The sequence below is a fragment of the Pseudophryne corroboree genome, chromosome 5, assembly GCF_028390025.1.
Source record: "Pseudophryne corroboree isolate aPseCor3 chromosome 5, aPseCor3.hap2, whole genome shotgun sequence".
NCBI classification, from domain to species: domain Eukaryota; kingdom Metazoa; phylum Chordata; class Amphibia; order Anura; family Myobatrachidae; genus Pseudophryne; species Pseudophryne corroboree.
In genome coordinates, this window is record NC_086448.1 from 816,313,388 (window position 1) to 816,325,863 (window position 12,476).

The following is a 12,476-nucleotide window of genomic DNA, read 5'->3' on the forward strand; positions in this document are numbered from 1 at the left end:
GGCCCTGTTTGGAATAATCCCGGCTGGGCAAAGAGTAACGAAGGGGGGTAGACGATTATTGTTGGCAATTAGTGCAGCGGCACGTAAAGCAATTCTGCAATCTCGGATAGACAAGAATCCTCCTACTCTGTCACTATTCAAAGGAAAGCTGCATCATATATTCCAGATGCACTGGATATAAACATCTTTGCAGAAAGACAAACTAGCAGAGCAATTTTTTGAATCCTGGGAAAGCTATGTGGCTACTCTTCCAGTAGATTTCCAAACCAGAATTCAAACATCACTAAAACACACTGAATGGTTTGAAACAAGAATGGCAGTTGGTGATCCTCCCATATTGTTGATGGATTAGGGTTGGGGGTGTCGCGGGGCCTCAGCCTCCTCATATCTCCACTATACTTAGAATGGCAGGTCTGTAGTGCAAACTCTTAAGCCGCATTTCTTTCACATGATGTTTTTTTGTGTTCTTTATCCATGAAGTGCCGCTACTCATGTGTACTTGCTCAATGTAAATGCAAACGAATTTGTAACAATGAAGCAATGTTTTAATAAAAATGTTATACTTTAAAAAAAAAAAAAAAACTGCTGATTTCTAATAAATTATTGGCACTATACCCTTTCCCGCCAGAGGTTAGGGCACGTTGGGAAACACCCCCTAGGGTAGATAAGGCGCTCACACGCTTATCAAAACAAGTGGCGTTACCGTCTCCTGATACGGCCGCTCTCAAGGAACCAGCTGATAGAAGGCTGGAAAATATCTTAAAAGGTATATACACACATACCAGTGTTATACTGCGACCAGCGATCGCCTCAGCCTGGATGTGCAGCGCTGGAGTGGCTTGGTCGGATTCCTTGACTGAAAATATTGATACCCTGGATAGGGACAGTATATTATTAACTATAGAGCATTTAAAGGATGCATTACTATATATGCGAGATGCACAGAGGGATATTTGCACCCTGGCATCTAGAGTAAGTGCGATGTCCATTTCTGCCAGAAGAACGTTATGGACGCGACAGTGATCAGGTGATGCGGATTCCAAACGACATATGGAAGTATTGCCGTATAAAGGGGAGGAGTTATTTGGGGTCGGTCTATCGGACCTGGTGGCCACAGCAACGGCTGGAAAATCCACCTTTTTACCCCAGGTCACCTCTCAGCAGAAAAAGACACCGTCTTTTCAAACCCAGTCCTTTCGTCCCTATAAGGGCAAGAGGGAAAAAGGCCGCTCGTTCCTGCCCCGGGGCAGAGGAAGGGGAAAAAGACTGCACCATGCAGCCTCTTCCCAGGAGCAGAAGCCCTCCCCCGCTTCTGCCAAGTCCTCAGCATGACGCTGGGGCTCTGCAAGCAGACTCGGGCACGGTGGGGGGCCGTCTCAAGAATTTCAGCGCGCAGTGGGCTCACTCGCAAGTGGACCCCTGGATCCTGCAGGTAGTATCACAGGGGTACAAATTGGAATTCGAGACGTCTCCCCCTCGCCGGTTCCTGAAGTCTGCTCTACCAACGTCTCCCTCCGACAGGGAGGCAGTATTGGAAGCTATTCACAAGCTGTATTCCCAGCAGGTGATAATCAAGGTACCCCTCCTACAACAGGGAAAGGGGTATTATTCCACGCTGTTTGTGGTACCGAAGCCGGACGGCTCGGTGAGACCAATTTTAAATCTAAAATCTTTGAACACTTACATAAAAAGGTTCAAATTCAAGATGGAGTCACTCAGAGCAGTGATAGCGAACCTGGAAGAAGGGGACTATATGGTATCTCTAGACATCAAGGATGCTTATCTCCATGTCCCAATCTACCCTTCTCACCAAGGGTACCTCAGGTTTGTGATACAAAACTGTCATTATCAGTTTCAGACGCTGCCGTTTGGATTGTCCACGGCATCACGGGTCTTTACCAAGGTAATGGCCGAAATGATGATTCTTCTTCGAAGAAAAGGCGTATTAATTATCCCTTACTTGGACGATCTCCTGATAAGGGCAAGGTCCAGGGAACAGTTAGAGGTCGGAGTAGCACTATCTCAGGTAGTGCTACGTCAGCACGGGTGGATTCTAAATATCCCAAAATCACAGCTGATTCCAACAACACGTCTACTGTTCCTAGGGATGATTCTGGACACAGTCCAGAAAAAGGTGTTTCTCCCGGAGGAGAAGGCCAGGGAGTTATCCGAGCTAGTCAGGAACCTCCTAAAACCAGGACAAGTGTCAGTGCATCAGTGCACGAGAGTCCTGGGAAAAATGGTGGCTTCTTACGAAGCGATTCCATTCGGAAGATTCCATGCAAGAACTTTTCAGTGGGATCTGCTGGACAAATGGTCCGGATCGCATCTTCAGATGCATCAGCGGATAACCCTATCTCCAAGGACAAGGGTATCTCTCCTGTGGTGGTTACAGAAGGCTCATCTTCTAGAGGGCCGCAGATTCGGCATTCAGGATTGGATGCTGGTAACCACGGATGCCAGCCTGAGAGGCTGGGGAGCAGTCACACAGGGAAAAAATTTCCAGGGCTTGTGGTCAAGCATGGAAACGTCTCTTCACATAAATATCCTAGAGCTAAGGGCCATTTACAATGCCCTAAGTCAAGCAAGGCCTCTGCTTCAGGGTCAACCGGTATTGATCCAGTCGGACAACATCACGGCTGTCGCCCACGTAAACAGACAGGGCGGCACAAGAAGCAGGAGGGCAATGGCAGAAGCTGCAAGGATTCTCCGCTGGGCGGAAAATCATGTGATAGCACTGTCAGCAGTGTTCATTCCGGGAGTGGACAACTGGGAAGCAGACTTCCTCAGCAGACACGACCTCCACCCGGGGGAGTGGGGACTTCATCCAGAAGTCTTCCAAGTGATTGTAAACCGTTGGGAAAAACCAAAGGTGGACATGATGGCGTCCCGTCTCAACAAGAAACTGGACAGATATTGCGCCAGGTCAAGGGACCCTCAGGCAATAGCGGTGGACGCTCTGGTAACTCCGTGGGTGTTCCAGTCGGTATATGTGTTCCCTCCTCTTCCTCTCATACCAAAAGTACTGAGAATCATAAGAAGGAGAGGAGTAAGAACGATACTCGTGGCTCCGGATTGGCCAAGAAGAACTTGGTACCCGGAGCTGCAAGAGATGCTCACGGAGGACCCGTGGCCTCTACCTCTAAGGAAGGACCTGCTCCAGCAGGGACCTTGTCTGTTCCAAGACTTACCGCGGCTGCGTTTGACGGCATGGCGGTTGAACGCCGGATCCTGAAGGAAAAAGGCATTCCAGATGAAGTCATCCCTACCCTGATCAAGGCCAGGAAGGATGTAACTGCAAAACATTATCATCGCATTTGGCGAAAATATGTTGCGTGGTGTGAGTCCAAGAAGGCCCCTACGGAGGAATTTCAACTGGGTCGTTTCCTACATTTCCTGCAAGCAGGATTGTCTATGGGCCTAAAATTAGGATCCATTAAGGTTCAAATTTCGGCCCTGTCGATCTTCTTCCAGAAAGAACTGGCTTCAGTGCCTGAAGTTCAGACGTTTGTCAAAGGGGTACTGCATATACAGCCTCCTTTTGTGCCTCCAGTGGCACCTTGGGATCTCAATGTAGTTTTAGGGTTCCTAAAATCACATTGGTTTGAACCACTTGCCACAGTGGATTTGAAATATCTCACATGGAAAGTGGTAATGCTGTTGGCCCTGGCTTCAGCCAGGCGCGTATCAGAATTGGCGGCTTTATCCTATAAAAGCCCTTACCTGATATTTCATTCGGATAGGGCGGAATTGAGGACTCGTCCTCAATTTCTCCCTAAGGTGGTTTCAGCGTTTCACATGAATCAACCTATTGTGGTACCTGTGGCTACTAGGGACTTGGAGGACTCCAAGTTGCTGGACGTAGTCAGGGCCCTGAAACTATATGTTTCCAGGACGGCTGGAGTCAGAAAATCTGACTCTCTGTTTATACTGTATGCACCCAACAAGCTGGGTGCTCCTGCTTCTAAGCAGACGATTGCTCGTTGGATTTGTAGTACAATTCAACTTGCACATTCTGTGGCAGGCCTGCCACAACCAAAATCTGTAAAAGCCCATTCCACAAGGAAGGTGGGCTCATCTTGGGCGGCTGCCCGAGGGGTCTCGGCTTTACAACTTTGCCGAGCAGCTACTTGGTCAGGGGCAAACACGTTTGCTAAATTCTACAAATTTGATACCCTGGCTGAGGAGGACCTGGAGTTCTCTCATTCGGTGCTGCAGAGTCATCCGCACTCTCCCGCCCGTTTGGGAGCTTTAGTATAATCCCCATGGTCCTTACGGAGTTCCCAGCATCCACTAGGACGTCAGAGAAAATAAGAATTTACTTACCGATAATTCTATTTCTCATAGTCCGTAGTGGATGCTGGGCGCCCATCCCAAGTGCGGATTGTCTGCAATACTTGTATATAGTTATTGTTGCAAACAAATCGGGTTGTTTATTGTTGGAAGCCATCTTTTCAGAGGCTCCTACGGTTATCATACTGTTAACTGGGTTCAGATCACGAGTTGTACGGTGTGATTGGTGTGGCTGGTATGAGTCTTACCCGGGATTCAAAATCCTTCCTTATTATGTTCGCTCGTCCGGGCACAGTATCCTAACTGAGGCTTGGAGGAGGGTCATAGGGGGAGGAGCCAGTGCACACCAGCTAGTCTAAAGCTTTTACTTTTTGTGCCCAGTCTCCTGCGGAGCCGCTATTCCCCATGGTCCTTACGGAGTTCCCAGCATCCACTACGGACTATGAGAAATAGAATTATCGGTAAGTAAATTCTTATTTTTCTGAACCGGTTTTATTAAAGAATATAGCACAGATTCTTTTAGCTTTATCAGAAGCAAAGCAAAAAATAAAACAAGTAACTTTATATCTGGAACAAAGTATGCTGCAATGCAGGGGGTGCAGCTATATTATGTTTGCATGCAGGGTAAATACTGTCTGCTTTTGCATGTAGCTCACACATGCTGGTCAGCTGTATTCCTACACTGCAATTTATACTTGAATTTGGACACTCCCAAATCTAAAGCTGGCCGTACACCTCAAGATAACGGAGGGGGTGGGAGGGGGAGATTCAATTGTTTCATCAAGCTCCTTACCTAATGGGTATCCGACTGAGCTATTCACTTCTTGCTCCGATCGGCACCCGTTAGCCGTGGGAGGCACATTGCGTCTCGCAGCCTCCTAAGGTGGCCAGAAATAATGTGCGAAAACTCTGGTTTGGGCACGATAACCGGAAATTTAGATGGGTTTATCTGCTTTGCCAGGCTTAGCCCTGTGCTTTTGGGCATGTCATCGGTAAAGGACCCGATCAGATCAATACTTGCATTGTTTCAACGGGCACCCATTACTTCGGGCACCCAATGAATCAATTGAAATGCCCCCCATATGTCCAACCAGGAAACTAGTTGGCTGGTTTGGACGAAAGTCTGGTAATGTATGGGAGAAAATGATAAACCAATTGGACAAAAACCGGTCGTGGGCATAGCAGTGCTTGCTGAACACAACTTACAGGGCATGCTGAAACTTGCAGTGTGTTCAGAAGAAATTTGGGGGTCTATTTACTAAGCCTTGGATGGAGAAAAAAAATAGCTGGAGATAAAGTGCCAGCCAATCAGCTCATAACTGTCACTTTTCAAACACAGCCTGTGACATGGCAGTTAGGAGCTGATTGGCTGGTACCTTATCTCCAGCGACTTTATCTCCATCCAAGACTTAGTAAATAGACCCCTAAGTGTAAAAAAAAATAAAAAAAAAATCAACCTATTAGAAAATAAAATCTTCATGCTGATAAATCAATTCTTAGTCATCACTTCTGTGTATACAGTGGAGTAACCTTCAGTCTAAGGTCAGATCAGGGGGAATACCCACTTCTTTCTATTGAACTGATAATGGGGGTCATTCCGAGTTGTTCGCTCGTTATTTTTTTCTCGCAACGGAGCGATTAGTCGCTAATGCGCATGCGCAATGTCCGCAGTGCGTCTGCGCCAAGTAAATTTGCTATGCAGTTTGGTATTTTACTCACGGCATTACGAGGTTTTTTCTTCGTTCTGGTGATCGGAGTGTGATTGACAGGAAGTGGGTGTTTCTGGGCGGAAACTGGCCGTTTTATGGGTGTGTGCGAAAAAACGCTACAGTTTCTGGGAAAAACGCGGGAGTGGCTGGAGAAACGGAGGAGTGTCTGGGCGAACGCTGGGTGTGTTTGTGACGTCAAACCAGGAACGACAAGCACTGAACTGATCGCACTGGCAGAGTAAGTATCGAGCTACTCAGAAACTGCACAGAGATGTATTTTCGCAATATTGCGAATCTTTCGTTCGCAATTTTGATAAGCTAAGATTCACTCCCAGTAGGCGGCGGCTTAGCGTGTGCAAAGCTGCTAAAAGCAGCTTGCGAGCGAACAACTCTGAATGACCCCCTATATATGTTAAGAAAAATATGCATTTTTTTGCTTAATACGCACAGTCTAAGATACCTCCAGCTCTTCTTATTACGCAGATTGTCCTTGGCGTAAGTTTCGTTAAGCACTAATGAGCCCCAGATAACATTAACCAACTTAGTCAATGTCAGTAACATTCACTCATCACTGGGCTGTTTAAAACAATAGTGCCGCACAAATCTGAGAATGTAACAGATGTGTAGTTCCTCGAAGTTGAGAATAGTTTTGTAAAGGAGATATCCAAGGTCTTTCCATAGCTGGGATGGGGACCAATTTATCTTTTCTGATCACCGTTCATGCTCTACGTATTCGTTCACGTTTATTCCATTCATTCAAAAGAACATTTTCTTCCTGCAGATGTGATTAATGAGAAAGGATTAGAACATGTTACAGTGGATGACCTGGTGGCTGAGATCACTCCCAAAGGCAGAGGTGGGTCGTAGCATTGTGCTGTACTATACGGTGTGAGATGTATTTATGGCGTGCGTGTGTGTCACAGCTAATGGCTACAGGAATCCGATTTATTTTATTCTTATATGGAAAAGAATGGTAAAAAGTATCCCAGAATAAAAATAAGAACTTCTGTAATTGAAAATCTCCATGAATGACCAGATGACTGAGCAGTGTGGACGAACGATGTAAGCATGTCACCCAGCCGGCCTATTTCTGCAGCTCTCCCCATAGCTCATATATGTGCTATTCTCAAGAGCCTGCGCCAGCAAATGCTAAAAAGCAAAGTCAACGGCCCCACTGCACTTGCACAGGCAGCTGGATGCATGCGTGTGATCGGAAGAGACATCTGAAGTATTTCCAAAAACGAACGCGAGAAAATAGGCTATAATGTTTGAACACCATTTAATAATGGTATTCGCTAACGAGGCTTAACTCTAAACAGACATTTGCAGGAGTAAAGAGGGAATCTGCAGCAGATGTCTCACTTCTATCTGTGCTTCTCATTCCTTCATGCAACTGCTGCTCCCCTCTGTTCCTTCACATGGTTACTGCAGCACCCCCACCCCCGTTCCTTCACACGATTACTGCTGCTCCCTTCTCCTTCACACGGTTACTGCTGCTCCCTTCTGTTCCTTCACACGCTTACTGCAGCTCCCCTCTGTTCCTTCACACAGTTACTGCTAATCCCCTCTGTTACTTCACATGGTTACTGCTAATCCCCTCTGTTACTTCACACGGTTACTGCTGATCCCTTCTGTTCCTTTACATGCTTACTGCTGCTCCCTTCTGTTCCTTCACACGCTTACTGCCGCTCCCCTCTGTTCCTTTACACAGTTACTGCTGCTCCCCTCTGTTCCTTTACACGGTTACTGCTGCTCCCTTCTGTTCCTTCACACGCTTACTGCTGCTCCCCTCTGTTCCTTCACACGCTTACTGCTGCTCCCCTCTGTTCCTTCACACGCTTACTGCTGCTCCCCTCTGTTCCTTCACACGCTTACTGCTGCTCCCCTCTGTTCCTTCACACGCTTACTGCTGCTCCCCTCTGTTCCTTCACACGCTTACTGCCGCTCCCCTCTGTTCCTTTACACGGTTACTGCTGCTCCCCTCTGTTCCTTTACACGCTTACTGCTGCTCCCCTCTGTTCCTTCACACGCTTACTGCTGCTCCCCTCTGTTCCTTCACACGGTTACTGCTGCTCCCCTCTGTTCCTTCACACGCTTACTGCTGCTCCCCTCTGTTCCTTCACACGCTTACTGCTGCTCCCCTCTGTTCCTTCACACGCTTACTGCTGCTCCCCTCTGTTCCTTCACACGCTTACTGCTGCTCCCCTCTGTTCCTTCACACGCTTACTGCTGCTCCCTTTTGTTCCTTCACACGCTTACTGCTGCTCCCTTCTGTTCCTTTACACGCTTACTGCTGCTCCCTTCTGTACCTACACACGCTTACTGCTGCTCCCCTCTGTTCCTTCACACGCTTACTGCTGCTCCCCTCTGTTCCTTCACACGGTTACTGCTGCTCCTCTGTTCCTTCTTACGCTTACTGCTGCTCCCCTCTGTTCCTTCACACAGTTACTGCTAATCCCCTCTGTTACTTCACATGGTTACTGCTAATCCCCTCTGTTCCTTCACACGCTTACTGCTGCTCCCCTCTGTTCCTTCACACGGTTACTGCTGCTCCCCTCTGTTCCTTCACACGCTTACTGCTGCTCCCCTGTTCCTTCACACGCTTACTGCTGCTCCCCTCTGTTCCTTCACACGCTTACTGCTGCTCCCTTCTGTTCCTTCACACGCTTACTGCTGCTCCCTTCTGTACCTTCACACGCTTACTGCTGCTCCCTTCTGTTCCTTTACACGCTTACTGCTGCTCCCTTCTGTACCTTCACACGCTTACTGCTGCTCCCCTCTGTACCTTCACACGCTTACTGCTGCTCCCCTCTGTTCCTTCACACGCTTACTGCTGCTCCCCTCTGTTCCTTCACACAGTTACTGCTGCTCCCTTCTGTTCCTTTACACGCCGACTGCTGCTCCCTTCTGTTCCTTCACACGCTTACTGCTGCTCCCCTCTGTTCCTTCACACTGTTACTGCTGCTCCCTTTTGTTCCTTCACACGCTTACTGCTGCTCCTCTCTGTTCCTTCACACGCTTACTGCTGCTCCCCTCTGTTCCTTCACACGGTTACTGCTGCTCCCTTCTGTTCCTTCACACAGTTACTGCTAATCCCCTCTGTTAATTCACATGGTTACTGCTAATCCCCTCTGTTACTTCACATGGTTACTGCTGTTCCCTTCTGTTCCTTCACACGCTTACTGCTGCTCCCCTCTGTTCCTTCACACGGTTACTGCTGCTCCCCTCTGTTCCTTCACACGCTTACTGCTGCTCCCCTGTTCCTTCACACGCTTACTGCTGCTCCCCTCTGTTCCTTCACACGCTTACTGCTGCTCCCTTCTGTTCCTTCACACGCTTACTGCTGCTCCCTTCTGTTCCTTTACACGCTTACTGCTGCTCCCTTCTGTACCTTCACACGCTTACTGCTGCTCCCCTCTGTACCTTCACACGCTTACTGCTGCTCCCCTCTGTTCCTTCACACGCTTACTGCTGCTCCCCTCTGTTCCTTCACACAGTTACTGCTGCTCCCTTCTGTTCCTTTACACGCCGACTGCTGCTCCCTTCTGTTCCTTCACACGCTTACTGCTGCTCCCCTCTGTTCCTTCACACGGTTACTGCTGCTCCCTTTTGTTCCTTCACACGCTTACTGCTGCTCCTCTCTGTTCCTTCACACGCTTACTGCTGCTCCCCTCTGTTCCTTTACACGCTTACTGCTGCTCCCTTCTGTTCCTTCACACGCTTACTGCTGCTCCTCTCTGTTCCTTCACACAGTTACTGCTGCTCCCTTCTGTTCCTTTACACGCTTACTGCTGCTCCCTTCTGTTCCTTTACACGCTTACTGCTGCTCCCTTCTGTTCCTTTACACGCTTACTGCTGCTCCCTTCTGTTCCTTCACACGCTTACTGCTGCTCCCTTCTGTTCCTTCACACGGTTACTGCTGCTCCTCTCTGTTCCTTCACACGCTTGCTGCTGCTCCCCTCTGTTCCTTCACACAGTTACTGCTGCTCCCTTCTGTTCCTTTACACGCTTACTGCTGCTCCCTTCTGTTCCTTTACACGCTTACTGCTGCTCCCTTCTGTTCCTTCACACGCTTACTGCTGCTCCTCTCTGTTCCTTCACACGGTTACTGCTGCTCCCTTCTGTTCCTTCACACAGTTACTGCTGATCCCTTCTGTTCCTTCACACAGTTACTGCTGATCCCTTCTGTTCCTTCACACGCTTACTGCTGCTCCCTTCTGTTCCTTTACACGCTTACTGCTGTACCCCTCTGTTCCTTCACACGGTTACTGCTGCTCCCCTGTGTTCCTTCACACGCTTACTGCTGCTCCCCTCTGTTCCTTCACACGGTTACTGCTGCTCCCTTCTGTTCCTTCACACAGTTACTGCTAATCCCCTCTGTTAATTCACATGGTTACTGCTAATCCCCTCTGTTACTTCACATGGTTACTGCTGTTCCCTTCTGTTCCTTCACACGCTTACTGCTGCTCCCCTCTGTTCCTTCACACAGTTACTGCTGCTCCCTTCTGTTCCTTCACACGCTTACTGCTGCTCCCTTCTGTTCCTTCACACGCTTACTGCTGCTCCCTTCTGTTCCTTCACACGCTTACTGCTGCTCCCCTCTGTTCCTTCACACGCTTACTGCTGCTCCCTTCTGTTCCTTCACACGGTTACTGCTGCTCCTCTCTGTTCCTTCACACGCTTACTGCTGCTCCCCTCTGTTCCTTCACACAGTTACTGCTGCTCCCTTCTGTTCCTTTACACGCTTACTGCTGCTCCCTTCTGTTCCTTTACACGCTTACTGCTGCTCCCTTCTGTTCCTTCACACGCTTACTGCTGCTCCTCTCTGTTCCTTCACACGGTTACTGCTGCTCCCTTCTGTTCCTTCACACAGTTACTGCTGATCCCTTCTGTTCCTTCACACAGTTACTGCTGATCCCTTCTGTTCCTTCACACGCTTACTGCTGCTCCCTTCTGTTCCTTTACACGCTTACTGCTGTACCCCTCTGTTCCTTCACACGGTTACTGCTGCTCCCCTGTGTTCCTTCACACGCTTACTGCTGCTCCCTTCTGTTCCTTCACACGGTTACTGCCGCTCCCCTCTGTTCCTTTACACGGTTACTGCTGCTCCCCTCTGTTCCTTCACACGGTTACTGCTGCTCCCCTCTGTTCCTTCACACGGTTACTGCTTCTCCCCTCTGTTACTTCACACGGTTACTGCTTCTCCCCTCTGTTCCTTCACACGGTCACTGCTGCTCCCTTCTGTTCCTTCACACGCTTACTGCTGCTCCCTTCTGTTCCTTTACACGCTTACTGCTGTACCCCTCTGTTCCTTCACACGGTTACTGCTGCTCCTCTCTGTTCTTTCACACGGTTACTGCTGCTCCTCTCTGTTCCTTCACACAGTTACTGCTGCTCCCCTCTGTTCCTTCACACGGTTACTGCTGCTCCCCTCTGTTCCTTCACACGGTTACTGCTGCTCCCCTCTGTTCCTTCACACGGTTACTGCTGCTCCCCTCTGTTCCTTCACACGGTTACTGCTGCTCCCCTTCTGTTCCTTGCACAAGGTGGCTGGCAATGTGTCTTAAGACATTCCACACAGCATTGAACGGGTTTAACACCATTGCTGTGTAACAACGTCTGCTTTTCATGTTTTGATGTTTGACTATCCATCTAAAAAGTCATGGCACACTTGTCCAGAGTTCTGCATGGTCTCATTTCTGAATGTGATTCTTTTGAACCTAAAACCGACCAATTGTTACATATAATTATTTTAGACATTCATTAGCCTGTCCGTCCATCACATGCCATTCCCTGTTAATCCCGCTTTTTAACACTGAGTACCATCCCCGTGATTGTCTGGTTTGTTTTCTCTTTCAGCCTTGGTGCCGGACAGTGTGAAGAAAGAGCTGCTGCAGCGGATACGGGCGTTCTTGGCCCAGCACGCCAGTCTCTAACCCGTTTCCCTCTTTTTGTATATGAAAAATGTCTCTTGTTTTTGCTATTTGTTTTCCATTTCCAACTTGTTTTTTTTATGGCATAATTTGTACCAGGTATTACCAAAATAAAATCATCATGCCAAATGAACGCCCTCCCAGTGGATGCTGCAGACTGTATTGTACCCAGTCAGATAATAACCCTAGCAATATTTTATTCTGAGCGCGAGTTGTGTTCTGCACTGAAGTCTTATGTCCAGGATGCCGTAGCTCAGACTCAATATCTTTTTATTTTCCATTTATATTTGTTTCGTGTTAATATTAAAGGTTGTATGTATAAGACTATTTTTGTGCTAGGACTGTACTTAGTTGCTGTGATGCTACTAGAACCTCCTTTTGTACCATTGCCGTCAGAGCCATGTCACATGGAGGTATGGTCTGGTCACATATGCATGACATCATCCAGGGTGAGGTACAGTGTCATTAGTTGGGCGTCTGGCCCGGAAAGGGGCAAATAGACATCTAAGTGAGGCGAAGAGTTAGTTTTCTCTCTGCGCTA

At 48.3% G+C, this 12,476-nt stretch overlaps 1 protein-coding gene across 1 annotated transcript in view; it reads left to right on the forward strand.

The window, feature by feature from the left end:
* Positions 1 to 12,262, forward strand: part of ENY2 (ENY2 transcription and export complex 2 subunit) — a 64,531-nt gene extending 52,269 nt beyond the window's left edge. Inside the window, exons 4-5 of the mRNA XM_063925102.1 lie at positions 6,784 to 6,858; positions 11,862 to 12,262. Coding sequence (XP_063781172.1) covers positions 6,784 to 6,858; positions 11,862 to 11,938 — 152 coding nt within the window. The 3' untranslated portion in view covers positions 11,939 to 12,262. The remainder of the gene's footprint in view (positions 1 to 6,783; positions 6,859 to 11,861) is intronic.
* The last annotated feature ends 214 nt before the right edge of the window (positions 12,263 to 12,476 follow it).